The sequence below is a fragment of the Garra rufa genome, chromosome 8 (genome assembly GCF_049309525.1).
Source record: "Garra rufa chromosome 8, GarRuf1.0, whole genome shotgun sequence".
Classification (NCBI taxonomy): domain Eukaryota; kingdom Metazoa; phylum Chordata; class Actinopteri; order Cypriniformes; family Cyprinidae; genus Garra; species Garra rufa.
This window is the reverse complement of record NC_133368.1, coordinates 21976428-22004099: the sequence shown is the minus strand read 5'-3', so window position 1 is coordinate 22004099 and position 27672 is coordinate 21976428. Positions and strand designations below refer to the sequence as shown.

Below are 27672 nucleotides of genomic sequence, written 5' to 3'. Positions count from 1 at the left end.
TAGAGAAGCAAATAAACAACTGTCTTTATTTACAGAATTATTTTACAGTAACGTGGAGCTGAGGTAAAGAACACTAAATAAATATCCAACATGAATTCTGATGAGGATATTCTATTCGTTTTGCGTAAGAGCTATAGGAATAAATGTCACGTACAGTAATAAGTCACAGACAGTAAAGTCTATAAATAAGAATTTGGCTTTTGCTTTGGTCACACTAAGTAAGTGACACTAAATTGTATACAGACATAACTTGGATGATTAAAAAAAAGAATCCAGGTATAATGAGTACCATAATATTGAAATCCTGTCACAGCTTGAATTATAATGGCACCTAAAATGTACTGACATTTAAGAATCATGTCACGTTCAACATATAGGGTGACATTTGCCATGCTTGTACGCACTCTCTCTGTTGAATCAATGATTAAGCATCAACATATGAGTCATTTGTAAACAATAATTAAAAGGAATGGAAAAGTTCTCGATACCACATCATGGAAATATTCACAGATCAGATTCACAGAGTATCTGAATAAAAGTTAGTTAAAAATGAAACTTAACAGTAAAATATGAACCTTTGTAATGACAGAGGTTATATGTAGAAAAACAGGACACTCAACATCCCAATCATTAGTGGGATGTGAAGATTGAGGTATTGAGATATAAATTAGTAGTAGTTTTAAACTTCTTCAGAATTTCACAAATTAAACTGGTGTAGATGCAATAAAAGACCATCTTTTAGAGTGTGAATATAAGGTCAAATACAGTTGAGGTCGAAAGTTTACATACACCTTGCAGAATCTGCAAAATGTTAACTAGTTAACAAAATACCAAAACAGGAGGGATCACACAAAATGCATGTTATTGTTTATTTAGTACTGACCTGAATAAGTTATTTCACATAAAAGATGTTTACATGTAGTCCACAAAAGGAAATAATAGTTACATTTATAAAAAATAACCACATTCAAAAGTTTACATGGATTCTTAATACTGTGTTGTTACCTGAATGATCCACAGCGTTTTTTTTGTTGTTTTTTTTTAGTGATAGTTGTTTATGAGTCCATTGTTTGTCCTGAACAGTAAAACTGCCTGCATTTCTTCAGAAAAATCCTTTTTCAGCATTCCTGTGTATTTGAACCCTTTCCAACAATAACTATGATTTTGAGATGCATATTTTCACATTGAGGACAACTGAGGGACTCATATGCAACTATTACAGAAGGTTCAAACGTTCACTAATGTTCCAGAAAGAAACACAATGCATTATGAGACGGGGGTGAAAACTTTTTAAATTTAAAGATCAGGTTAAATGTAACTTATTTTGTCTTCTGGGAAACATGCAAGTATCTTCTGTAGCTTCTGAAGGACAATACTAAATGAAAAAAAAATATATATATATATTTAGGCAAAATAAGAAAAACGTACACATCATCATTCTGTTCGAAAGTTTACACCCCTGGCTCTTAATGCATTGTTCTTCCATCTGGAGCATCAGTGAGTGTTTGGACCTTCTGTAATAGTTGCATATGAGTCCCTCAGTTATCCCCAGTGTGAAAAGATACATCTCAAAATCACACAATCGTTGTTGGAAAGGATTCAAATACACAAAAATGCTGAAAAACCAAAGAATTTGTGGGACCTGAAGGATTTTCCTGAAGAACAGCGGGCAGTTTAACTGTTCAGGACCAACAAGGCACTCATGAACAACTATCACTAAACGAAAAAAAAAAACAGCTGTGGATCATTCACATAACAACACAGTATTAAGAATTAAGCGTATATAGACTTTTGAATTATTTTCTCTTGTGGACTATATGTAAATATCTGCTATGTGGAATATCCTATTCAGGTCAGTACTAAATAAAAAAATACATGCATTTTGCATGATCTCGCTTATTTTGGTAAAATGATTAGCATTTTGCAGATTCTGCAAGGTGTATGTAAACTTTTGACCTCAGCTGTATGTAACATTTTGTTACTACAGACTCACACCCACAAACAGGAAAGGTGGTTCAATGTAAGAAAACACATAATTTGAACGTTCTGGTTGAACTTCCCAGTCATTTTAACCACTAATGTAGAACAAAAACTAGTAAGGGGGCAACATTGATATTATAAATTGGTCTCATCCCAAGAAGGATCGTTTATATTCTTTAACATTTTTCTAACTACCCTTTCCAGATCCTTCCGGGCTTTCTGTTCTTCCTCCAGGGATTTCTTCATTTTTTTATATTCCTGTTAGAATGGTAAAACCATGTAATCAGAAAACAGACAATACTGGGTATTGTTTTCTATGAATTTAAATATTAGCACAAACATCCTCACCTGTTTAAGTTCTTGCACCTCATCTCTCAGAGCATAAACAACATCTACAAGGCTCCTAGGAAACATTAAATATTGAATACATCAGCAAATACTTCTTTAATGCATACTGAATCTTGTATCTCTATTCAATTTGTGTTCAATTCCCATTATAAACCCCGTTCTGGAATGGACAAATATGCAGTCTTACTTCTCCTCGAGAAGAGTCTGACCATTACTCTTCAACTCGTCCACACTGAACTTCTCCTCCCCGGGAACTATCAGTGCTGGACTGGCGTCTTTCCACTGTCCTGTTTCAAAAAGACAAGCCCCGCAGATTGATTTCAGGAGGTTTGCTTAAGTTGGACTCATTGACTAGGTCAGTACAGGACCACTGTGCCTCAATAAAATGGTTTGGACTGGATCAAACTTACACAGGACTGTGCGTGAGTGAGACAGGAGTTAGTCATGCAGAGAGGGATCATCCAAGAAAACTAAAAGCATTCAAAAACCAGAGGATCAAGGGTTTCCTGAAGGGTGGTAAAACTAAAATTTCCTCAACCACAAAAAAAAAACCCTGAACAGAACAAAACCACATTAAATGAAAATAAGCAGTACATTTATGTTGTAACAGAACAACTTTTGAAAGGATAAACATACTGTACAAAACAACCCAAGATTTATTCAAAATGTATATTACAATGTTTGTGGTATTTTGTCATATATTTGACTCTGCATATATATAACAAACACTTAATTTCAAACCACGTAAACATCACTGAAGTATCTCTGTTGAACGGTTTTAAGAATATCTGAATGAAACGACCGACAAAAAGGTAGTAAATTCATATTTTTTCTTCTTGTTCATTTTTTTAACCACAGAATAGAACTTGGTCACAAGAAATCACATAACATGAGGAATTATACTCTTTGTCATTATTGAAATAATTGGCAAGTCGATTTTCTCGTTTGTCTCAAACACGTCATACATAAAAGAGGAAAAGCATCAAACACTGAGGCTTTGACAGAGTCTCGAATGAAGGGTGAAGAACTCTTGACTACTACCATCCACACACCTGATTTGAATGGATTCTAATAGAATTTAAACCAACATTAAATTCAACATTTGTTTTGTAAACTTCCATACTTTTTCACCATAGACACCACTATAAACTTACATGTTAGATACAAGCATACAAAAAGTCCAAAATCATTCAAAATACATTTACAAATTGAAAATAAATACATTTATATCACATAAGTATGAACAAAACGTCCCCAGTAATACTGTCCGTGTTGCCATCTGAGAACCATACTTATGAATTTCTCTCATTCATGAAGCTCTCCTAGTAGACCCAACTCCTCATTTCAAACAGAGCAGCATCTAATGTTCACATTCAGTAAACAATGTCCAAGTTAATACCACACATTTCAGATGAATGACAATACTCTAATATTTACAGACACATTAAGAGATTTTAGCATCTTTTTTCTTTTACAGCAGAGCCTGTCCTTGTTGCCTTCGGAGTGCATCGTACCTTAAACAGCGTTAATAATTAAATACATCTGGGAATGAAAACATCGTTTTTTAAAAAGGACACTTAAATAAATACCAAATGCGAGGCAAACAAATAAAACAAAAAAACGTAGTGAAGTGAGGTCGGTGGTTTCTGGGGGAGTTGTCAAGATGTCAAGGCAACAGGGAACTGCTTTGGGAAAGTGCATATATATGCAGAAAATGATGATGAGGTGTGATTAATACAACACTGAGAAAGAAATAAATAAAAATGAATAAAATAAATACACATTAATGTGACAGATCATTAAATAAATAAATAGTTTCAAATAAATATCAAGTCACTTGAAATAAGAGGAGTGAGGGGGAGTTTAGTTTTGGTGGGAGATGTAGGAGCTCTTACGAGAAACAGAGCCCATCCTGTAACTGTGGGCCGTCCATATACTGTCATAGTCAGAGTCCTCTGAGAGGTCCGAGGTGGCCTCGGGCCTTGAGATACTGCTACGGCGGCCCAGAGAGTCCACACTGGATTGATCCAAAACGTGGTTATGCATGAGATCAGTACCTTGCCATGCTGGAGAGGCCATCCAGTCGGAGATGAAGAATGAAGGGTGGGAGAATTGCAAATGGAAAGGGAATAAAACAAGGGGGACCGAACGAAGAATGGACGTGGGTTGTGCAACCACATAGATGGGAGAACCAAATATACCCCAAAAGAGTAAATGAGTTTTATAAATGAATAAAAAAGATGTGTAAAGATGTCAAAATTAAAATATGGGGAGGAAGGGGTCATGACAAATAAATGAACATCAAGTATGATGAGGAAAAAAGAGAGAGGATATTGTTATAAGAGATCCCAGAATAATTTAGTCAAGATCAACAGACTTTAGTTTATTTCTATGTTACACATAGAAGAGTAGATATGAATGAGGAATGTCTTAGAGGAAGTGAGGCGGAGGTGAACAGGCTCGCGTACGAGACTTACTTGAGTTCAGAGTCTGTCTGGTTTTGGCACTCGTGCAGTAGGCCTCGATCACTTTCAGGATCTGAGCGTCTTCCTCCAAAGCTACAGTACCTGCACAGGTCAAAGGTTACGTCAGACACATGATCTTACTGAAACTCTCAATATTAATAAGATTATAAACCAGCTGGCTTACTCTTCCTCAGTGCAAACTCCTCATCGGACGGCTTCCTCTCCGGCTTCCTCTTGGGCAGCAGCTTTTTCATAGTCTTGGGGCTTTTACTAAGGTCCTGGAAGAAGAGCAATGGAATTTAAGATTTGTGTTAAAGTTATAGTTCACCCAAAAATAAAAATTCAGTCATTAATTACTCACCCTCAAGTCATTCCAAACCTGTAAGACCATCTTCAGAACGCAAATTAAGATATTTTTGATGAAATCTGAGAGTCCCAGAAAGGTAGTAAAGGACATTGTTCAAATAGTTCATGTCAAATGTGACATCAATGGTTCAACTTTAATTTTATGAAGCTATCGAAATATTTTTGGGCACAAAGAAAACAAAAATAACGACTTTATTCAGCAATTTCTGTCACATTGACTATTTTAACAATGTCCTTAATACCTTTCTGGGCCTTGAAAGTGTCAGTTGCATTGCTGTCTATGCAGGGTCGGAAAGCTCTCGGATTTCAACAAAAACATTTTAATTTGTGTTCCAAAGATGAACAAAGGTCTTACAGGTTGGGAACGACATGAGGGTGAGTAATTAATGACAGAATTATTAATTATTATTAAATTTTTAGGTGAACTATCCCTTTAATATGTGTTCATATATTTGTATCAAAATAATAGTTCCTACAATATCAAAGGAGAATTTTTGTATTATATTATACTACATTTAATGATATAATTTTACAATATTTTTATCTGGAAGTCCAGTATGCTGCATAATTGGCTTTAATCTAAGCCCAAAATACCTCTTTATAGCAGAGAGCAGCTGAGGGCCTGAGTGGGGGTGCTGGACGCAAGCAGCTCAGGCTCCAGGGCTTCTGGGTTTTGGGGGGCTCCAGGGGGCCCCACATCATGGTGCTGTGAGGGGACCCATGAGAGGAGGGGTGTGGTAAGGTGTGGTAGGCAGGAGCAACTGTCAAGCCCCGGCTTTCTGCATGTCTGGACGGCGTCAGAGGGTGAGACGGGAGCTGGAGGGGTAAAATTTAAGTTAACCTTTAAGTTAAAGATAATGGACAGGTCATATTTCAACCCTAAATACTGTAAATAAAGAAATGTTTGTGTTATATTACACTTGACATTATATTTTGTAAACCTCTTTATGCGTGTTCACAAAATGTGTGAAGTTATATTACAAAATGTCCTGGCTCTTTCAAGCTCTATAATGGCAGTGAATGGGGTTTATGATTTTGAAATCCAATAAAAGTGCATCAATCCATCAAAAAAAGTACTCCACACAGCTCCAGGGGGTTAAAGGAGAAGTTCACGTCCACAACAAAAATTTACAGATAATTTACTCACCCCCTTGTCATCCAAGATGTTCATGTCTTTTTTCTTCAGTCCAAAAAAATAGACTTCTATGGTGCTCGTGAGTTTGAACTTCCAAAATGCAGTTTAAATACAGCTTTGTGTTTACAAAGTAAATGTGCAAAGACACCCTTTACAAAAAAAGGTAAAACAGCGATGTAGGATAATTTTGAAGTTAGAGGAGAAAATAAGACTGAGTTTTTCGACATACCATAACTGTCATGAACCAGAATACACAGACTACACACAGAGCTAGACAAGACAAGCATTTGAGGTTAAAAAGTATATAAATTGTAAGTTTTTTTTTTTTTTTTTAGAAAACAACCAATCGTTTCACTAGATAAGACTAGGATCATTTAAAGTATAAAGTTATAAAGTATAAATATGGCAAATATTTTTCTTACAAAAACACACCAATTGCTTTAAAGGCATTTTAAAAGTACCCCCGTAGCTGTATGGAGTACTTTTTATGATGGATGGATGCACTTTATTCAATGTACTTCAAAATGTCAACACCCATTCACTGCCATTATAAAGCTTGGAAGAACCAGGGCATTTTTTAATATAACTCAAATTGTATTCGTCTGAAAGAAGAAAGTCATATACACCTAGGATGGTCTGAGGGTGAGTAAATCATGGGGAAGAACATTTATGAAAGAACTATTCCTTTAAAATGTATATTTATAAATATTTAAATACCATATGTGTGGTATTCTAAGATTAAACAGGTGACTCACCGTGTGGCAGGGAACAGTGAGGGGTTTCATGCTGGGAGCCGTCATGGTGGTGTGCTTGGTCTGTCGGTTCAGATGCTCGAGCCAGTCCTGCAGATCCTGTTTGTTATAGCAGACCACCTGAAGTCTCTCAAACATGCTTCCTGTTGGATGGACACACAAGCAGTCAATGAATGACTAAGAATGATCAAATACGCTTGACTGTGTCCTGAACACAAAAGATGTGAGTCAGTGTGTCCTTACCTGAGAGTTCAAAAGCATTTTTATGACTTTCACAGTCTTCTAATGGAGTCACCGTCATCCCACTCAAAGGTAGCTTGCCCTGAGAGAAACAAAGCAGACGTTTTCTTTTTGTGCCAGAGCCGCAAGTGCCATTTTAATGTTTTGAAAAGCTGTGGATTGAGTGAATTTTTGGGGATGGTGGAATGAGGAAAGTGAGAATCATTTGGCTGTGTAGTAATCAGTTCTGACAGCAGCTGGATTCTGACCTGGTAGATGAAGCCACTCATCCTTGGACTGGCAGACAAGATGAGCAAAACATGAGGAAACAGCAGAAGGTAGCGTTCATTCTTATCCTAAAAACAAACAAAAAAAACACATTGCCATTATAACTGTAGGACTGAAATCACAGTGAAAAACTATTGCAATTTTTGTCAATATGAATCAGCAAGAGGTCTAGTTCACCCAAAAACGAAAATTCTACAAACCTGTAAGAGCTTCATTCATCTTTGGAACACAAATTAAGATATTTTTAATTAAATTTCTGACCCTGCATAGACAGCAACGCAACTACCATTATAGTCCTTTATGTCTGCTGCGCTCTCAAAATTCTGGCAATTCAATAATACCTAGAATATCATAAAATTATTTAGCGCCCAAACTCTGGAACAATCTACCTAAAATTGTTCGGGAGGCACTCTGCCAGTTTAACTCTTGGTTAAAGACTTACTTTATCTCTTTAACCTGGCTTACACATAACACACTAACACATTTCTATAATTCAAATCCGTTTAAGGATTGTTAGGTTGCATTAATTAGGTCAACCGATGTACTTGTTGCATATTAAGAATAATGGCATCTACGCTAATATTAGTCTGTTTTGTTCTTATTTCGAGGTTACCGTAGCCACCCGGATCCAGTCTGTATCCAGATCAGATGCTGGATCAACACCTAGAGACGACCTCTACAGCCCTGAATGTCAGCGGAGACCATGTCAACTAGATCAGCCCTAATCAAGTCAAGTCATGTCACCTTTATTCATGTAGACAGATCCCAGTGAAGACCTTGTCACATAGATGGCCATCAGCACAAGACCATGGGAACCAGATGAGTCCTCTGCACAATCTGACTTTGCTGCAGCCTGGGACAAACTGCTGGTTCATCTGGCCAGAGGAGAACTGGCCCCTGACTGAGCCTGGTTTCTCCCAAGGTTTTTTTCTTCATTTCTGTCACCGATGGAGTTTTGGTCCTTTGCCGCTGTTGCCTCTTGCTTGCTTGATTAGGGACATTTAATTTCCAGCGATATCGACTTGATCGCACAAATACTATTTGAACTGAACAGAGCTGGATGATGACATCACTGAATTCAATGATGCCTTTAACTAAAAATTAAGTGTTTAATGTTGCCCTTTTGGATTACTGACACACTATGTTTCTATTTATTACTGTAAAGCTGCTTTGACACTCAACTTTACTTTGAATAGTTGCATTGCTGTCTATGCAGGGTCAGAAAGCTCTCGGATTTCATCAAAAATATCTTAATTTGTGTTCCAAAGATGAACAAAGGTCTTACAAGTTTGGAACAACATGAGGGTGAGTAATGACAGAATTTTCATTTTTCGGTAAACTATCCCTTTAATGTCTGGTATTGGTCAAAAACTCAACCCAAATTTATGTTTTTAGGGTAGAAAATGTTCATGTGTATTAGCTATTGAGGTTTCACCTCACAGCCTTGGTTCTGGACCATGGTCTGGCTCATATACAGCACTGAGCCCAGGGTCTTAATGTCCTCCCCCTCCCACAGGCGAATCGTCTCACTCAGGATCTGAAGCTCGAGCTCCTTGCGCTTCCGCACCTCCTGACATTGTGCCTGTAACCACGGCAACACAATACGTTAAGAAGACTGGTTGCCATGGGAATGATCCACACCTAACTGCAGCAGCAAAGCCATGGGACACCAGTCTGCTTTAGCATGTTAACTAGACATTTAACACTCACAGAGAGATTCTTGAAAGCCGTCATACATTTCTGAATTTCAGTCCTGTCTGGATGACCCTCCTGAAGGGGAAAGATAAAAGTGTCACATTAAAATGCCACCAACCATTAAAACCTCAACAGAAAAGCACATAAGCTCAATCTCTTTCTTCTACCTCCATGTGTCTCTCTAGTTCCTTCAGTAATGTGGGATACTTGTCCAGTCTCATGAAGGGTTTACTGAGGCCAGAGGTCAGCGTGAGAATGCCTGGTATCGACGCACCCCTGCCCTCCATGAACTCCCCAAGCTCCTCACTGCAGGGATGGAAAAAGGAAGTTATCACCAGTTATCAGTGGAGAGGTTCTTTGTGAAATCAGGACACAGTATGGTGGCGTACCTGTGATCGGTGAGAATACTGACTGCTGACGGGTGGTTGGAGCAGTAAGACACATAAAGAGACCTTGTCTGGGGCATGAGATTCAGGAAGAACCCTCCTACTTTCTGCTGCAGCTCTGGAAGCCTTAATCACAGAACATTGAGGAGAATTATTATACAAACATTGTGCTAATATTCTTCAAATAATCTGCCTAGGAATTTTCTGAACCTATCCACCTTATTGGACACACCAATTGGCAATATCAAGCAGCAAAACATAGCTAGACAAGGATGAGAACGGAAGCCAGACCCATAAAATTTACAAATGGCTGTGTCCACTCTTACAGGAAAAATAAGGTGGATACTCCTAAGTAAGATATAAATCTATATTCCTAATATTAATAACACATTCTGCAATTAATTAATCCCAAACATCTTAAATTTACAGTCTCCAATTATTGTGTAGATACACTACCATTGGAGTCAGAGGGATGTCTTTGAAAGAAAGAAATTAATACTTTTATTCATTCTTTTATGCATTTAGTGGCAGCAAAGACATTTATGTTACAAAATTTTAATATGCATTACAATATATTAAAATAAATGCAGCAAGCATAAGAGCATAAGTTATAATAAGCATAAGCATAAATGTTTTTGAATTTCTTTCAAAAACATTTTAAAAAAATCTTACTGACCCCAATTTTTTTTTTTGGTAGCATACTTTCAGTCATAGTAGCTTTTTGGATTTTTGGATTATGCAAACAGAACTCAACTTAGTCTGGTTGCCCCATCATCTAAAATGTAATATAATAATATAACAATATAAAATTCGTTTTAAAACATTTTTTTTATTTATCTATTTTATCATTTATTTTTTTAAACTTACACAAAATATACACTACCAGTCAAAAGTTTTTGGACAGTAAGATTTTTTATGTTTTTAATGGAAGCTTTTCTGCTCACTAAGCCTTGATCCAAAGTACAGCAAAAGCAGTACAATTGTGAAATGTTTTTACTATTCAAAATAACTGTTTTCTATTTGAATATATTTTAATATGCAATTTATTCCTGTGATTTCAAAGCTGAATTTTTGGCATCATTACTCCAGTCACATGATCCTTTAAAAATCATTCTAATATTCTGATTTGCTGCTCAAAAAACATTTATTATTATTATTATTATTATTATGTTGAAAACAGCTGAGTAGAATTTTTTCAGGATTCTTTGAAAGTTCAGAACAACAGCATTTATCTAAATACAAAATCTTTTGTAACATTATACATGTCTTTATCATCACTCAATTTAAAGCACTCTTGCTTAATTCGTATTAATTTAATTAATTAAGTATTAATTTTTATAATTTTTCCCCCAAAATTTTAACTTAAACTGACTTCAAGCTTTTGAATGGTATAGTGTATACTGTTACAAAAGCTTTTTATTTCAGATAAATGATCTTTGGATGTTTCTATTCATCACAGAATCCTGAAAATGTTGATAATAAAATCAATTTATTGACAATATTAATAATAAAAAATGTTTCTAGTACAGCAAATCAGCATATTAGAATGATTTCTGAAGGATCATGTGACACTGAAGACTGGAGTAATGATGCCAAAAATGTAGTTTTCATCACAGGAATAAATTATATATTTTTTAAATATATTCAAACAGAAAGCTGTTATTTTAAAAAGTTCAAATATTTCACAATATTAGAGCTTTTGCTTTATTTTAGATCAAATAAATGCAAGACTGGTGAGCAGAAGAGACTCCTTTTTTAAAAAAATTAAAAATCTTACTGTCCAAAAACTTTTGACTGGTAGTATAAAGTATAACGTTTCTACATTTCTATATGCTCAATTTACTTTCTCTAACAGGTATAAATTTATAAACAGCTTTGCTGGAAACTCGGCAATGCTTTTTCCAAGCTCATTAAAGGATTTACCACTAGAGGTCAGTGTAAACATTAGTAACCTCTAGTGACACTCAAATCCTTTTAATGGACCTCAGGTTACTGCCCAGGTCTATTTTCATCATCTAGGAGTCGAAACCTGATACATTTGATTGAGTCTCAGTTTCACTAAGTGCTTGGGCTCTCCTGTCGTAAATTACTCAGGGGCTATTAAGAGAGGGGCCGGGAATCACACGGCTGCTCACGGTTAGAATAATACTCACTTGGTACAGTCCTCCAGTGACTGGACAAGAGTTTGCTGGAAAGTGCTGATTTCCTCCAGGTTCCCGAGAATGACACTTACATCTGATGTGCACAGTCTATGAAAAAAACAATGAGAACTGTAAATCAGTTTCTAAATCACATTATTTTTCAACCAAACAGCCATAATCAGAGGACACAGAATAAACTGACTTTAAACTAAAGAATGTACTTCCATTTATATTTATTGGCTGTGTTTTTTCAAGAGAAAAACAAAGATTTTTACTTTTCTGTCATCTGTAAAGGTCTCAGGTAGTTGGTCAAAAGGAACTGGAGCTCCTTTGAATACTCTGTTTCAGTTTCTAAAATGTTCTGTAGCACCTGAAAACAAACAAACAGCAGCTATTTTTAGAGAAGATGTTCTTAACCCTCATTCACAAATCAACTGAGTCTGATTACAGTGTGTGTGTGCAAAAATCAAGCAAATAAACCTGGTGACCCTTGAAAAAAAATAACTGATTGCAATGTACGCTTACCAGGTTGTAGTAGGTTTTACTGATGGCTGTGGTATCAAAACCTTTGGGAGGGCTCTTAAGAGTTCCAGATTTAGGGGACACTTGTTTGTCTGTAAAGACACAATGCATTTTAATAATGGCGCACTGTGGATCAAGAGAAGATTGTGCTGCAAACTGACACTTACCAGAACCTTTAACCTCTCTGACATAATTGCTTGGAAACCAGCCTGTCTTGCCATTGAGGGATCCTTCCCACCAACCCCCTTCTTCTGTGCGAGTAACATTGATGATGTCACCCTTGCTGAAAGAAAGCTCGTCCTCATTGGTCTGCTGGAAGTTGAAGCGAGCTTTAACCACTAACTGAGCGTTACTGTTCTCCGTCATGTCCTACAAGAGAAAGAGGGAGTACCATGTTTACATGCAGCCCCATACTGTGTTAACAAGTTCCAAAACTCAAAACTGAACCATTTACATGAATTAATATGTTTACGCAAGGCGGTTTTTCTGGACACTGTTTATAGCAACATCAAACTAAATATATCTTTTGCATTTCTATTCCAGTTAAGCATACACCAACATGACAATTACACACCGGGGTGTCAAGCTGAGTTTCCTATTGTCTTTAGTCCAACCTGGTCACATGACGAAAATGTACCTGTGGGAACTTTTTCACAAGACACAAAATACATACTGCCATGTACATATTCAATGTGAAATGACCAATGGGTGGGGCTAAAAGAGTGTTCGGTATTTTCCCCAGAACAGATAAACGTGTATATATATGGTACGTTTTATGAGACGCTGGTTTTGTACATGTCACTACAGTTCTGACATGAAATGTTGAGTGGCTATAACTCTAATGCTCTGTGATGTTTTAAAATAACGTACCATCTGCACTACACCTAAACCTACCCGATAGTATGAACAAAAGCGAATGTAATGTAAAAATGCAATCGCAAGCATGCTGTTTTAGCTTGTTTTTCGTTCTCTCACATTTTAGCTCTTTCATCGTGGGTCATGATTTTCACGGGATTCGTACCCAAGGATTCCGCATTCTAAGTCCAATTCTGTACCATCTGAGCTACCGAGCAAGCTTATGTCCAGTAAAAGAAACATATGGAGCTGTAATCATAACCATGTACAAAAACGATTACAAGTGCTTGCTGCCTCTAGTGTTCATTTCTGTTGGAAACTGCAGTGATATGTACTTAGTTTGCGTCCTATGAAAAAGTTCTGCTTTCGTCATGAGATCAGGTCTTCAGTCATTTAATTTGAAAGGGCCATTGAAAGGATTCACAAGCTTCTCATTATTACAGTAACACTAACAGCAAATGCTGCTCTTTACATACACAGAAATGTTCATTTTGGGTTTAGAGCGATTCAAAAAAAAAAAAATTAGGATGCATTAAATTGATCAAAAGCAACAGTATAGACTTTTATAATGTTACAAAAGATTTCTATTTTGAATGAACACTGTTTTTTTAAACTTTCTATTCATCAAAGAGTCCTAAATTATCAACACTGATAAGATATGTTCCTTGAGCAACAAATCAGCATTTTAGAATGATTGACACTGAAGACTGGACTAGGGATGCTCATATTGACCGTTTAACCGTTAACCGACCGTAAGAATTTGAACCGATTATTACTATCAGTTAAACGGTTTAAAAGTTTTTTTTTAATATATAGTATTTTTACGTTTGCTGAAATAATGCTATATGTAAGTTATCTGTTTATTCACGGGCGTGTGTGGACGTGCAGTGTGGCTGTACAGGCATATTTCGCTGAGCAAACACCTGCTTCACCTTCACTTAACTGTTGTAGTATATGCAACACAATGGCAAGTGGCGATATTGGGTTATCAGAGAGTGAATCCGTGAGTGAATGTATTCAAATTCTGAATGGATTATAGTCTACAAAGTGCGCAATAGGCGCTCCCCTTACAGTCACTGGAAAGCTGTTACTCATCTTAGAGTAGTTCATCGCAATCCCACAAAGTTAATAAAAAGTAATAAAATAACCTTTACACTGCACAGTTAATGTCTCATTTACATCATGTCTACGCTTTCTTTGTTTTAATGAGAGAGTTCGCGAACGTGTAGAAATCAGCAGAACTGAAACCGGCACTTTGAGTGGTGAGTGGATTGTAATTTAGCCGCTTCCGATTGGCCAATGCCACCATTAAATCAACATACATGTCTGTGATTGGCTATTGCTGAACGCTGTGGTAAAAACACGCGCTTCTCCACACGCATATGACAGTGCATGAAAAGTCCCGAACCGTAAAGTGAAAGGATTTTTGTGATGGTGATTTTGTCGCGGATCTAACAGTTACTGTAACAGTCAGCGCTCCAGTCTATCCGTACAGCATGTCGACATGTTAAAAACTAGATACACTGAGGTATAGGCTGGCCTGCTATATATTTATGTCCAACGGGAAGAACAAGACCGGTACCGTTCTTCAAAGCAGAAGGATTCAGTGTGTTTTAGTTTTGTCATCTTAATTAGATAGTGATTTAATTTATATATATTTAGCGTAAGCCTATTTATTCAATCTTTTTTTAAATTGTATTCTTATTTTCTCTGTTCTCAGAAGCGCTGCTGATGCGTGATAATTTGAGTATATGTCAATACAGTTTTTGTTGTTGCTCTGTATGCTGCTGTTTGCATGTTAAAATAAAACATTTGCTTGTATTTTTAATGTATCATCACAGATACTCGTGCATTCTATTTTTATTTTAAACTAATTTATTATACTAATTTTATCAGTTAACGGTTAATGTTCGGATAACGAGCAGCGGTTGTCGGTCAGGAAAATTAACCGAAATGAGCATCCCTAGACTGGACTATTGATACTGAAAATTCAGCTTTGCATCACAGGAATAAATTACAATTTAAAATATATTCAGATAGACATGTTATTTGAAATTGTAATAATATTGTATAATATTCCTGTTTTTACTGTATTTTTAATTAAATAAATGCAGCCCTGGTGAGTATAAGAGTATATTTAAAACATACATATTTGAAACACTTTAAAAATCGTAGTGACCCCTAATTTTCTTAATGTAAAAGTGATGCACATGTAAATAATTTTTTTGATCGACTGAGGCTGGTTAAGTGTTCTCACCCCAGTGTTACTCACAAGGCTGCGGAACTGGTTATGGAGCAATTTAGAAGATCGGCCCAGTGAGGACTGGGAGGCCAGTGATTCAAAGGACTTGATCCGGTGGGCAGAAGAGTGGCGGGTACATACAGAGTCACTGCCTATGCCAATATCTACACCAACAGAGAGAACACAGAGAAGAAGAATAACCAATGGGAACATCTGTAAGACTGTCAAACACACTATAAGAAGAGCACATTAGCAACTTTGAACACATTTGAAACTTGATAACACTGATTTTGGACTTTGTTTTTAAAAATTACTTAATTCATATTGTGAAAATCTAAATAAGATAATTCTAGAAAGATACACTTACCTGCAGTCACTTTATTGAGGGCAACCAGTGTAGTAAGGACTCTGCTGAAGTTGTGGCCCTGAAACAGGTCACCAGCCTCAAAAGGCTACAGGGAGAGAAAAAAACATTATATAACATCATTAATCTTGACCACCTACATGTCAGTTTAAAACATGAAAGAACCATATAGGACTCTAACCTATTTCAAGCACTTGAAGCTTATGGGAAATTTCTTTAGTTCCGCTACATAAACTTTACAAGCTTGACACGAGAGGCATAATGAAACTAGTCTTTTACACTATTCAATCTAAGCACACACTTTATTTGCAGGTCAATTTAGATAAAAAGAAAAGTACATCAAATCTGTACTCCAAAACACATTATAAAAAAAAAAGGAAAAAATAATGTGAGGAATGTGAAGAATGATCTTTATTCTTTGAGTTTATATGTACCAATATACCAAAACTGTTGTAACCATAAATACCAAATTTACCCATGTATATTTGTATAAAAAAAATATACAAATTTATGAAAAATGCTTGAAAAGGATTGCAAAACTAGTCTAAAGATACGAGGCTTCCAGAAACATAATGCAGAAAAAATTGCTTTGTGAAGTCATTATCATATTCACAATACTTCCTGCCAGCAAAAATTGTGAATATGGTAAATATTTCATATATCCTGTCCAAACCTAGTATGCACAATAAAAGAGCCCACTATGGAGACAATCATCAGTCATTCGTCGCGTGTGCCGCTTGGCCTCTGAGCAGGCGGTGTGGTTAGCTAGAGGTCACTGATGTCTCTTTGCTCATGAAGTGAGAAATCTGATTTGTTCAGCTCTACATGGTCTGTCCTGTGTTGCTCTTTGCCAGTATTATAACTGTTTGATGGACAGTTATGTGTACGTCTGTCAATGGGCAGTGGCTGTGTGCATGCAAACTTCAGTAGGAGAAAATATCAGCTTCCGCTTTACTTTCCGCTCTGATTACAGTTTATGCCCTGAGAGAAGCAAAAACAAGTGTGTTTGTGGATGTGAATAAGTGGGCAATGCATCATCCTGAGTGCTTTGCCTTTCTAATAATGCTGCTCCTTCAGTGATTTACTAAATCACTATAGGAATATGTCTGTTTGGAAATGATGCCCTGCTTCCACAGTAGGGCTGTGCAATATATCGAAGTTATCGCAATATCACAAATGCACATATCGCAATATGTATATCGCTACAGCTTGCAATATTTAGGGCCATGAACAAAGGACAAAGAGAAAATCACTAACTGCTCTTGCATAAATAAGAATCAGTGCATATAAAATTCATAGAGTCAAGACCAAGCAGTGTTTTATTTTTCCTTTTTATTATTCAGTTCCTAAACTGATGTTAAAATGTTTACACTAATGTTCACTTTCAGAAGTTGTTGTAGGAGTGCTTTCTTCTCACAAAAAGTGAAACCTGTATGCTAGTTATATTAGAATCAGAATCAAAATTAGCTTTATTGGCCAAGTGTGTACAAACACTAGCAATTTGTTGTGGTTTTACAGGAGCTCTTGATACATACATACATACATATAAATAACCTTATATGTGACCCTGGACCACAAAACCAGTCATAAGTGTAAATTTGTCAAAATTGAGATTCTTACGTCATCTGAAAGCTGAGTAAATAAGCTTTCCATTGATATAGTGTTTGTTAAAATAGGACAATGTTTGTCTGAGATACAACTACTTGAAAACCTGGAATCTGAAGGTGCAAAAAAATCTAAATATTGAAAAAAATCGCCTTAAAATTTGTCTAAATGAAGTTCTTAGCAATGCATATTACTAATCAAAAATCAAGTTTTCATATATTTATGGTAGAAAATTTACAAAATATCTTCATGGAACATGATCTTTACTTAATATCTTAATGATTTTTGGCATAAAAGAAAAATCGATAATTTTGACCCATACAATGTATTTTTGGCTATTGCTACAAAATATACCCGTGCTACTTAAGACTTGGTTTTGTGGTCCAGGGTCACGTGTGTGTGTGTGTGTGTGTGTGTGTGTGTGTGTGTGTGTGTGTGTGTGTGTGTGTGTGTGTGTGTGTGTGTGTGTGTGTATGTGTATATATATATATACACACATATATTATATATACATACATACATACACATACATACATACAAGATGGTTATAGAGGTTCACAGAACTGACTCAGTAACAGCTGAGTAAAACTGTTTCATCTGAGCATGTTCCCCTTTAAGCATTATCGTATCACATATCGAATATTGCATTATTTAGTGAGTTATCGCATTTAGCATTTTTCTTCAATATTGCACAGCCCTATTCTACTGCTAACAATAAGAATAATTCTCATATGATGGGCATTCTTCTATGCTCTCCCACCATCATAATAAAAAAATGTGCAGTTATTTTGGTAATACTAATCAGCAACATGTTTGGGGTCAGTAAGATTGAGGGGGGAAAAAACAATACTTATTCAGTAAGCATGCATTAAATTCATCAAAAGTTACATTAGCAACATTTGTAATGTTACAATTTTTTTACATTTTGAATAATTGCCAATAAATTCTATTTATCTATCCTGAAAAAAGTTCCACAGAAATATAAATCATCATTACTGTTAACTGTAACCTAACTGTAAAATGCAGCTTTGCCATCACATGAATCAATTATATTTTAAAATATATTCAAATAGAAAGCATTTATTTGGAATTGCAATAATATTTTACAATATTACTGTCTCAGGGAACAAAGGAGACTTCAAAAACATAAAAAAAATGTTATCAAACCCAAACCTTTAAATGGTAGTGTGCATGACACAAAAAGAGCTTTGTGCTTTTAATACTCTGACTCCATCAAACTTATAATATACCACAGTTTTAAGTGTGTCATAATGTAAAAGCACACTTGTTCATTTTACATCACACATTATCATATCTTTTGCTTGCTTCTATCAAGTTTCAAGACAAACACAAATAATTAATTAAAATATTTCAGATTTCTTGCATATACACTACCAGTCAGTAAGATTTTTTATGTTTTTTAAAGAAGTCTCTTCTGCTCACCAAGCCTGCATTTATTTCATCCAAAGTACAGCAAAAACAGCAGAATTTTGAAATATTTTTACCATTTAAAATATCTGTTTTTTATTTAAATATGTTTTAAAATGTAATGTATTCCTGTGATTTCAAATCTGAATTTTTAGCATCATTACTCCAATCACATTGTACTTCAGAAATCCTTGAGAAAGAAGTGTATAATGTTATAAAAGCTTTTCATTTCAGATAAATGCTGATCTTTGGATCTTTCTATTCAACAAAGAACCCTGAAAATTTTTTACTGAACTATTGATAACAATATTAATGATAAATGTTTCTTGAACAGCAAATCAGCATACTAGAACATTTTCTGAAGGATCATGTCACTCTGAGTAATGATGAAATTTAGCTTTAATCACAGGAATAAATTACAATTTAAAATATGTTAAAATAGAAAAGTTATTTTAAATCGTAAAATTATTTCAATATTTCATTTTATTGCTTTTGCTGTACTTTGGATCAAATAAATGCAGGCTTGGTGAGCAGAAGAGACTTCTTTAAAAAAAAAAAACTTAAAAATCTTACTGTTCAAAAACTTTTGACTGGTAGTGTAAATCACTAGATGACGTAATTATGTATTTGATTGGGGCTGTGCATTATTTAATGCAAGCAAAACAATATGATTTTGGCCCTCCTGTGATGTGATCCCATTTAAAATGAAATCAAACATTAACAACAGAGGGAGTTGCGTGATAGAGTCTGAGCAAAATTTATAGCCAGACTAGAGATCTGAAAATGCCATCATGTAGTTAAGCTTGAGATCACATCATCACAGCTGAATGCGCTCAGTGCTTCACGATGAAGGAGCTTCAGAAGAGGCTGCTCATAAGGCAGAGTGAACTGGACACTGAAAACATTGGTGAAAATCCTGTTTACAAACCACAAATTTGAAGCAAAAGGATAAGCTTTCATCCCCAGAGGTCAAAGAATCTTACTTTATTTCAAAAAAATGCAAAACAAACTCTCAGGCAATTAAAAAACCCTTTCAATCAGGCCTAGCTGTATCACATAACCTATAAGTGGGGTTTGTCATCTGGGAATTTGCACACAAATCATTGGCTGGAGGCATGACAACAATAACACATCCACATCTCACAGCTGTAATGTTTTACAAATAAGACTAAAAATAAGTGTTTACTAACAGCTCATTTCTATTCCAGAATTTAGCACACTGTGACGGTGTTGGTGATGACAGCGTTGAACCCCAATGAAGCCTTGGGCACTGCCAGGTCAACCGAATACCTTTTAACAGGTCAGAGAGGAACAAATTACGGTGACAGAGGTGCAACAGCAAACACAAAAGCAAAAACACGCCATATGAGAAAACTCAAAGCACAATATAATAAAGATGGAACCTAAATCCACACAATGAAGAGGAGGTATAAAGCAAAGAAAACTATACAAAAGCAAACAAACTCTGAGATAAATTCATTAACAGAAACGCCAGAGATAGAGTAAGGATATCCACTGAACTTGAGAAAAGGGTATCTTTTTCTCAGATATTGTCAGTACTTGTTTAGTTAACGCTTCACACATTATGCAGCTACCAAAAGCTCCATATGTGACGTGGGCCTCAACCTCACCACATCTAGATGCACTTGACAATACATTAGCATTACCCTGAACCATCTGTTCCTTAATAAATGCGCATAGATCAAAATCCCACTAGCCCTTTGTATGTCTTTCTGTCCACATTTGTGACAGATTTTAACTGATCAGGTCATTAAGTCTTTAAAAGCAGACAGAAAAATCTGTAGAAAAAAAGTTAATATAATACAAAATTAGCATTTTTCAGTTTATTTACATTATAATACAATCAATACTAAAATATAACTTCGTTTTAGCCTACAATAGCGCCGACAGATAAAACCCAATCATTTCATGAAACATGTCTATAACATTACACTATTTTTCACATACAGTACATATCTAAAATGTCTGTATAGATTAAAATATATATTTGCCTTCATATTTTTGGAAGGAGGCTATTATCATATTGGGGCACTTAAGAGTTAAAAAGTTGAAACACATTATGAAAATCACTTTTGTTAAAGTCATCCAAGCAGAAAATAAAGCTTGATTCTATACCAGAGCTGCAAATTCATGCAGACTCAAATAAAACAGACAAACTGTACATGAATGGACAAAGCAACGCCATTCATAGATGACACAGCCCTGATGTATCGCACAAACTCGTTACAAAATCCAGATATTTCATTGACAAAAATTACAACAACAACCAAATAAACCCTAGAGACATTTTCAGACAATTACCAAGCTTTTGTCCCATCAGACTATGACAATGAATCGATGTGCAGGGCATGATCTCACTCACATTGGTCCAGAGTTGCGTCTCCTCTGTCTACTGCGTGTCTCTTTTGTTGATTGTTTTCATTGTGGCGCCAATGCAGCAACATACAGTAGAGTCAAAAGACCATAAACACACCAACTTACCTCGACGCGAAACACCGCGCAGCCTTTGAGAAACTCCGTGATGTTGCTCAAGCACTCGCTGTCGTTCTTGGGGTCTTGATAGATCTGAGAGAATCGGGAAGAGCAGTTGAAAAGTGTGAACGCTTTGGGAGTGAAGGACTGGCTCGAGTATCCTGCATGAGAGTCCACGGGCTGACTGCCTGGCTATAACCACATCCACACACACATCGCGAAACAAATCTGCAGCACCGTGGAACTGGACAGCAGGAAGCGGGAGGAAGTGACGTTTGCAGATGGACGCCGAACACAATGGAGCGAAAGGGACGTGATCAACACACCCCTGCTCTGGCGGGGGAAATTAAAACGGATCCGTCAGTCAGACTTGGAAGGTAAATGAGGTGAATGAAAATCAAAACATTTTTACAGTAGTTCAAACGTTATGATATACAGCAGGCATTTGGTTTTGGAAGTGTATTTGCCGTTCTGTGAACCATTTTAAAAGTAAAATGTCTGTTCGTCAAATTCAAAATTGCCTCCTGCATTAATGTTAGTGACTGAATTTGTTGTATAGTGCAGCATGAAAGCACATGTTGTCAATGTGTTGTGAGCTGAGTCAGCTGACCAACATACACTACAGAAAGGAAAACACGTGGTGGATTGGAACTGAAATGTGTTTATCACTGTAAAAATTGAGGGGGAAAACTTGAACTAACTTTGGCTTGATAGATTGAAGCCGCCTTTACAATCAATATATAGAGGGTTTGCACTTTCGTCGCGATTTCGTCAGTTGCCCGGATGCTCAGCCATATTGGAGATACTCGGATGTAAACAACGGCATGGATTGCATGGTTAAAGGAGTAGTTCACTTTCAGAACAAATATTTACAGATAATGTACTCTCCCATTGTCATACAAGATGTTCATGTCTTTCTTTCTTCAGTCGTAAGGAAATTATGTTTTTTGAGGAAAACATTTCAGGATTTCTCTCCATATAATGGACTTCTATGGTGCCCCCGAGTTTGAACTTCCAAAATGCAGCTTCAAAGGGCTCTAAACGATCACAGCCGAGTAAGAAGGGTCTTATCTAGCAATTACAATTTATATACTTTTTAACCTTAAATGCTCATCTTGTCTAGCTAGTACTCTGTGTAGAGATTAAAGAGTTTTTTAGAAAATAACCAATCGTTTTGCTAGATGAGACCCTTCATTTAGAGCCCTTTGAAGCTGCATTTAAACTGCATTTTGGAAGTTCAAACTCGGGGGGCACCATAGAAGTCTATTATATGGAGAGAAATCCTGAAATGTTTTCCTCAAAAAACATAATTTCTCTACGACTGAAGAAAGAAAGTAGTGAACATCTTGGATGACAATGGGGTGAGTACATTATCAGTAAATTTTTGTTCTGAAAGTGAACTGCTCCTTTAATGCACTACTGAATATGTTGTTCTGCTAATTTATGCTGTCTAAATCATGGGGGAAAAAACATGTGGAAGCTGCTAAATCATACTTAGTATGCTGGAATGGACGCAGTAATTTGATAAACTAAAGTTAGATACAAATAGGTGGTAAAGATACATACAAGCTGTAATAATTAGGATATTAGCCTAATATTTCACCTACCTGACTGGAAATGATAAGAAAAAACATGAATGTTGTCAAGATTCTTGCCCTGGAAATCCTGCTTCAGTTTGGCCACAAATGCTTTTTGTTCCTCAGACAGTTTTTTGCACTCTTCTCCTTGATTTGTTATAACTTCTGACAGTCTATAAGCCTAGTATACTCCAAAGGTTTTTCTGATTAGTACAGCCCAAAACCTGACAATAAGTGACCATTTTCTGCAGCAATAATCAGCTAAATTTGCAAGTTTCGTTTGGTTTAGTGGCATTGTTTATGTTCAGTGCTGCCAATATGGCCGATTGATGATGCGTTGTGAAAACACTCTATAGGCACCCTTTTAAAACTAGCTTGGATGTCTTATTGAGTACTTAATAATGAACTAACTTCAGAGATACATTTCAAGTGCCTCAAAGCCTTTCCCCTTTAATGGGGTTACTGGGGGTTACAGTTTTTTAAGTTCTTTCAGGAACTGCAATGTGCTCCATTTTGTAAGTTCCCCAGAGATGTGTGCCTAGAGGTTCTCCAGAGGGTTCTGCCAGTGTTGGCAATCTGTTTCTCATTTTCACGCTACAAAATTATCAGACTGGAATAAGGGAGGGGGGGGAGGAGGAATCTGTGTACATTTTTTAATGGGAGATGCCTGCCAAGCCACTCATCCCTATCTGAAATAATCATAGGAATAACAGTATCTACAAAAAATGCAGTGCTCATTCTTTAGTTTAAACCTATAGAGGGTTTGCATTTATGACATGGTTTGGTTAGTTACCCGGTTGCACGTGGAAGCTGCTAAATCATATAGAGAAGGACTTTTGACATGAAATCCTGCTTGTTTGCCACAAACACCTTTTGTTCCTCAGACAGTTTTTTGCATTGTTCTGCTTGATTTGTTATAACTTTTGCCAGTACTTCAGACGTTTTTCTGATCCGACCAATTAGTACATCCCAAAACATGACAATAATTGATCATTTTCGGCAGCAATAATCGGCTAAATATCTGTTTTATTTGGTTCAGTGGCATTGTTTACGTTCAGTGCCACCAATATGGTGTCTCAACCCTCTTTCAGGGCATTTTAAAACCAAATTGAATACATCCTGTAGACTTTAACATTTAGCATTAAATGAATGAATTCTGCCATCATTTACTTGCCTTCATGTTGTTCCAAACCCATATGACTTTTGTTCATCTTTGAATCCCAAATGAAGATATTTGTATAATACCTGAGGTTTCTGTCCATTCAACCTAAAATTGTGATGGTTTAAAAATTTAATGAATCAAGCAATTTAATCTAAATCTACTGAAGAGACACAATGTGCTTTTAAGAAATCTTATTCAAAATTATTCAAGTCTCATTAAAAACATCATCTGCATTCTTAAAATGTCTTGTGGGTTTAGGACAACATGAGGGTGTTATTGATGTTATTAAAAATATTGATGACAGAATTTTCATTTTGGGTAGGCATCTCGTTAACATCAAATATATAACCTAAAACTGCTCAATGTCATTCTACATGTAGGCCAAACCTCAAGTGCTTGTACTAAGTTGGACAGCATAGAGCAAAAATAGGGTTTTAAGTTTTTGTTATGGCAACCAAAGTGCATTTGCTGAGAGTTGTTCATGAATGAAAGCATCAGCAAATCAAATCGCAATGTCAATAAAGCTTCCCTTCTTTGCAGTGTCATCCTATTAGGAGCTGATACCTAAGACTACTGTAGCTAGGAAACGGATGCTTCATTTTAAGTCAGTAGGCCTAACAGCTGAAACTAGCATACATTTACATGTTGTAGTGAATTGTCAGGATGCCTTACGTCTCAGCACCCTCATCTTTTCTTTAAAAAATTTTCTGTTCATTTAGAGATACAAAATGGGTAGTGTAAGATAATTTAGTTCATTTTTTGCTCAATTTAAAATTTTGATAGTCAAAAATACTGTGACACATATGTGGGTCAAAACCTCAATGTTTGTGTGCTGATTATGATGATAAAAATGCCATTAAAATATCAGTAATATATTTAAAATATATATACAATCATAATTTATTGGGTACTTTCAATTGGTAGGTGGCTGCCCTGAACCCTAACCCCTAAATTTCAACTTATGAAAAGATAATTTAAATGATTAATAATTAATAAAAAAAAGTATTTTATTCTATCTTTGTTTTAAATTTATTTATTTATTTATTTATTTTTTAAGTGAAGTAAATATTTTATATTTTCTCTGTAAATCATGAAAAGTGTATGGTTTAGTCCATTGGCTGAGACTGATTTGAACTAAACCTCTACATTTATGATCAGGAAATATTTCTGTATCCCTCCATCTTATAGATACAAGGTGTGAGTAAATCCTATCATTTTGAGGTAAAATGTTTTTAAAAGTCTGAAAATCTGTGACTTTAAGGAACTCCACTACCCAACACTTTTTGGGGAGTTATTTCATAACATTTAGTTTTTATATGTGTACAACTGTTCAAAATTGTGCAAGCTAACCATGTGCTGGTTAGCATCTTTGAGGTAGGCTCAAAATGAGTTCGGGTGTTATTTCCTAAAATTGTCACAACCCTAAAATTGAAAGTATGTGGGTTAAAATTCTGTAATGTGATGTGGTCACTCCCGAAAATGTGCTGGCACAACCAAAACATGGAATGTTTTGTCAAAAATTAAGTAAACTGAATTATCAGCTTAGATGTTATGATAGTGTTTGGTTCAATGTAGAAAAATTTGATTCAAAATACCACAGATCTCATAAATCACACATGAACTGTTGGTAAAATTGTAATCATTATTGAAATATTCCAGAACTTTCTGAAAACACATATATGAGAACTAACTGTGAAATTACTAGAATTGTGTAATTGTATATTATACAATTTGCATACATATCTGTAGAATGGCCCATATATAATGTTGCATTAAATGACAGTTGTGTATAACAGGTTAGTTCTGTTGCACTCTGATCACATGGAAAGTCCCAACAGAAACATGGTACTTCTGCTCACACCATCGAAAAAAAAGGTCAAGTGCACTAATATTTCTTTTTCCACTTTAAATATGCAAACTTAATTTTTTTTACTTCCACATAGCTCTCTTGCCAGGATATACACCTGCTGTAAACATCCTATTGTTATGCTCACAGTGAGAGTGTGAAATTTGATAAGTAATCCAGTTGGAGCTTGAAAAGAGGTTATTGCTGTCATAGACTGTTAGTCATTGTCAGAGCTGACCCTGAATATGAGTAATTTCCTAAAGCGCACCCCCACTGTATACACCAAACCAAGAAGGACCGACTCCATGCATTATTTATGGATCAGACGAACTGCTTTAGAAAACATGCTGGATATCATTATACCTGAGTGGTTATGTGCTGCCTTTAATTATAGCAAAAATAAATATCTAATTTGAATTCTGTTCCCTCTGAGAGGCATATTAAAATCTTTATGCCTTTCATAGATTTGCATTTACCCTCAGGTAGGCCTATCTTGTTCAGAGGAATATATTGTTTTCACTCTGTTGCTATGAATTGCGTTATTGTGTCTAATAATGTTTTCTGATTATTTCTGTGCAATTTAGTTGAGATAAATAACGAAAAGAAATTAATGCTATTTGTTATGCATTTCCAGTTTGCATTGCAATGCATTGGAAAGAAGCAGTGGCTTATGGGAGTAAAAAAAAACACACTGTTTCTTTAAATGAGAGCGCATCTGCTTTTTTTTTTTTTTTTTTTTGTGTCTGTTAACTGTCTATGGCGGCCCATTTCCAGTGTAAGCAATATAAGCAAGGGTGTATATCTAACCTTGATAATACCTAACAGATTAATGCTATTCATACACAGCCATGTAATGCGATTTGCACACGCTTATCCTCAGGTTTCCATATCGTATACTAAGTAGGTTATCATTTCCATCTTGCAAACAGTCGGTTAATATATATGTTTGACTGGTTTTCTATGAAATATGACAGTCGAAAGCAAACATTCAGCTTAGTAGAAATCTCACAATAAAATCGACGGCTGCCAATGTTGTTGCCTGGAGCAACAGCAGCTCTAGCGCGCACTGAACGCCTCTACCGACCCGCTATACCACTGCTGCATGGGCAGCGTTTACATTCATACGGAGGATTAAACATCTGTTGTGACCTACAAAATATACACTGTAAATGCCACTTCTGTTATAATAAATACCAACGCGTGTGTAGTGTGAAGATTACAGTTAAATGAACAGTGAAACACGGTGCGCCAAAGGGAGGATGCGCGCTTACTTTATCAGTGGTGCCTGGACGCAGCCGCTCCAGCAACCTGCACAGGACGACCCCATCCTTTAGCGAAGACTGCAGAAATCCATCGGGGTCCGAAATGGTCTTTTTAGGTGATTCCAAAACCCCGAGCGTAATGAGCCAAGTAACCGTTTGCTCCGCCGGATTCATGGCCACACCAGCAAGGTCGACGCTCTCAATGTTACGATTGTAATGGGGTAAAAATTAGGCTGTCTGTTATTAACCAGTCGTTGAACTGGGCACCATTTTCTCTAAAACGTGTTGTTTGAGGGATGGCGCATTATATGGCGCTCCATGGAGATGAGTAATGCTATAGCTTCGCTCCCATTTCCTTTATTACGACAAGCTGTCAAACGCCTTTCACTGGAATACAGTCAGCGCACTAAACCTGCATCTTCCGGCAGATGACATCACAGCATAGACACAGCATATGTGACCAGTCGGCTTCGCATCCTGCTTTGCATGTGGACTGCATAGATTCACCTGCTCTTTGCATGACGAAAATGTCGTGACAGAA

General features: G+C 36.1%; 1 protein-coding gene across 6 annotated transcripts; it reads right to left on the bottom strand.

Moving 5' to 3' along the window:
* Positions 1 to 27672, bottom strand: arhgef7a (Rho guanine nucleotide exchange factor (GEF) 7a). 6 transcript variants are annotated; one of them, XM_073845764.1, is made up of 22 exons: positions 27141 to 27671; positions 21294 to 21377; positions 15762 to 15846; positions 15410 to 15558; positions 12465 to 12666; positions 12301 to 12389; positions 12051 to 12145; positions 11788 to 11883; positions 9638 to 9760; positions 9416 to 9554; positions 9264 to 9323; positions 8989 to 9135; positions 7535 to 7621; positions 7290 to 7368; positions 7050 to 7189; positions 5754 to 5975; positions 4978 to 5071; positions 4806 to 4895; positions 4224 to 4394; positions 2516 to 2615; positions 2329 to 2383; positions 1 to 2238 (listed from the first exon to the last, which is right to left on the bottom strand). In XM_073845764.1, the coding sequence occupies exons 1-22, from the start codon at positions 27303 to 27305 to the stop codon at positions 2116 to 2118; spliced, it is 2595 nt and encodes an 864-aa protein (XP_073701865.1). In that variant the 5' UTR covers positions 27306 to 27671; the 3' UTR covers positions 1 to 2115. The 6 variants fall into 6 exon arrangements, with proteins under 6 accessions (XP_073701865.1, XP_073701866.1, XP_073701861.1 ...); XM_073845765.1 differs by having other exon boundaries at positions 15425 to 15558; positions 27141 to 27670; XM_073845760.1 differs by lacking the exon at positions 4224 to 4394 and having other exon boundaries at positions 27141 to 27672.

Excerpts from the sequence above, each read along its gene's own strand:
- arhgef7a (XM_073845764.1), bottom strand. The coding sequence starts at position 27,305 with ATGAATCCGGCGGAGCAAACGGTTACTTGGCTCATTACGCTCGGGGTT. Across the intron at positions 12,390-12,464 it reads CAGAGAGGTTAAAGGTTCTG|ACAAACAAGTGTCCCCTAAA; the intron begins GTAAGTGTCAGT and ends GTGTCTTTACAG. Across the intron at positions 7,369-7,534 it reads TGAGTGGCTTCATCTACCAG|GGCAAGCTACCTTTGAGTGG; the intron begins GTCAGAATCCAG and ends TGTTTCTCTCAG.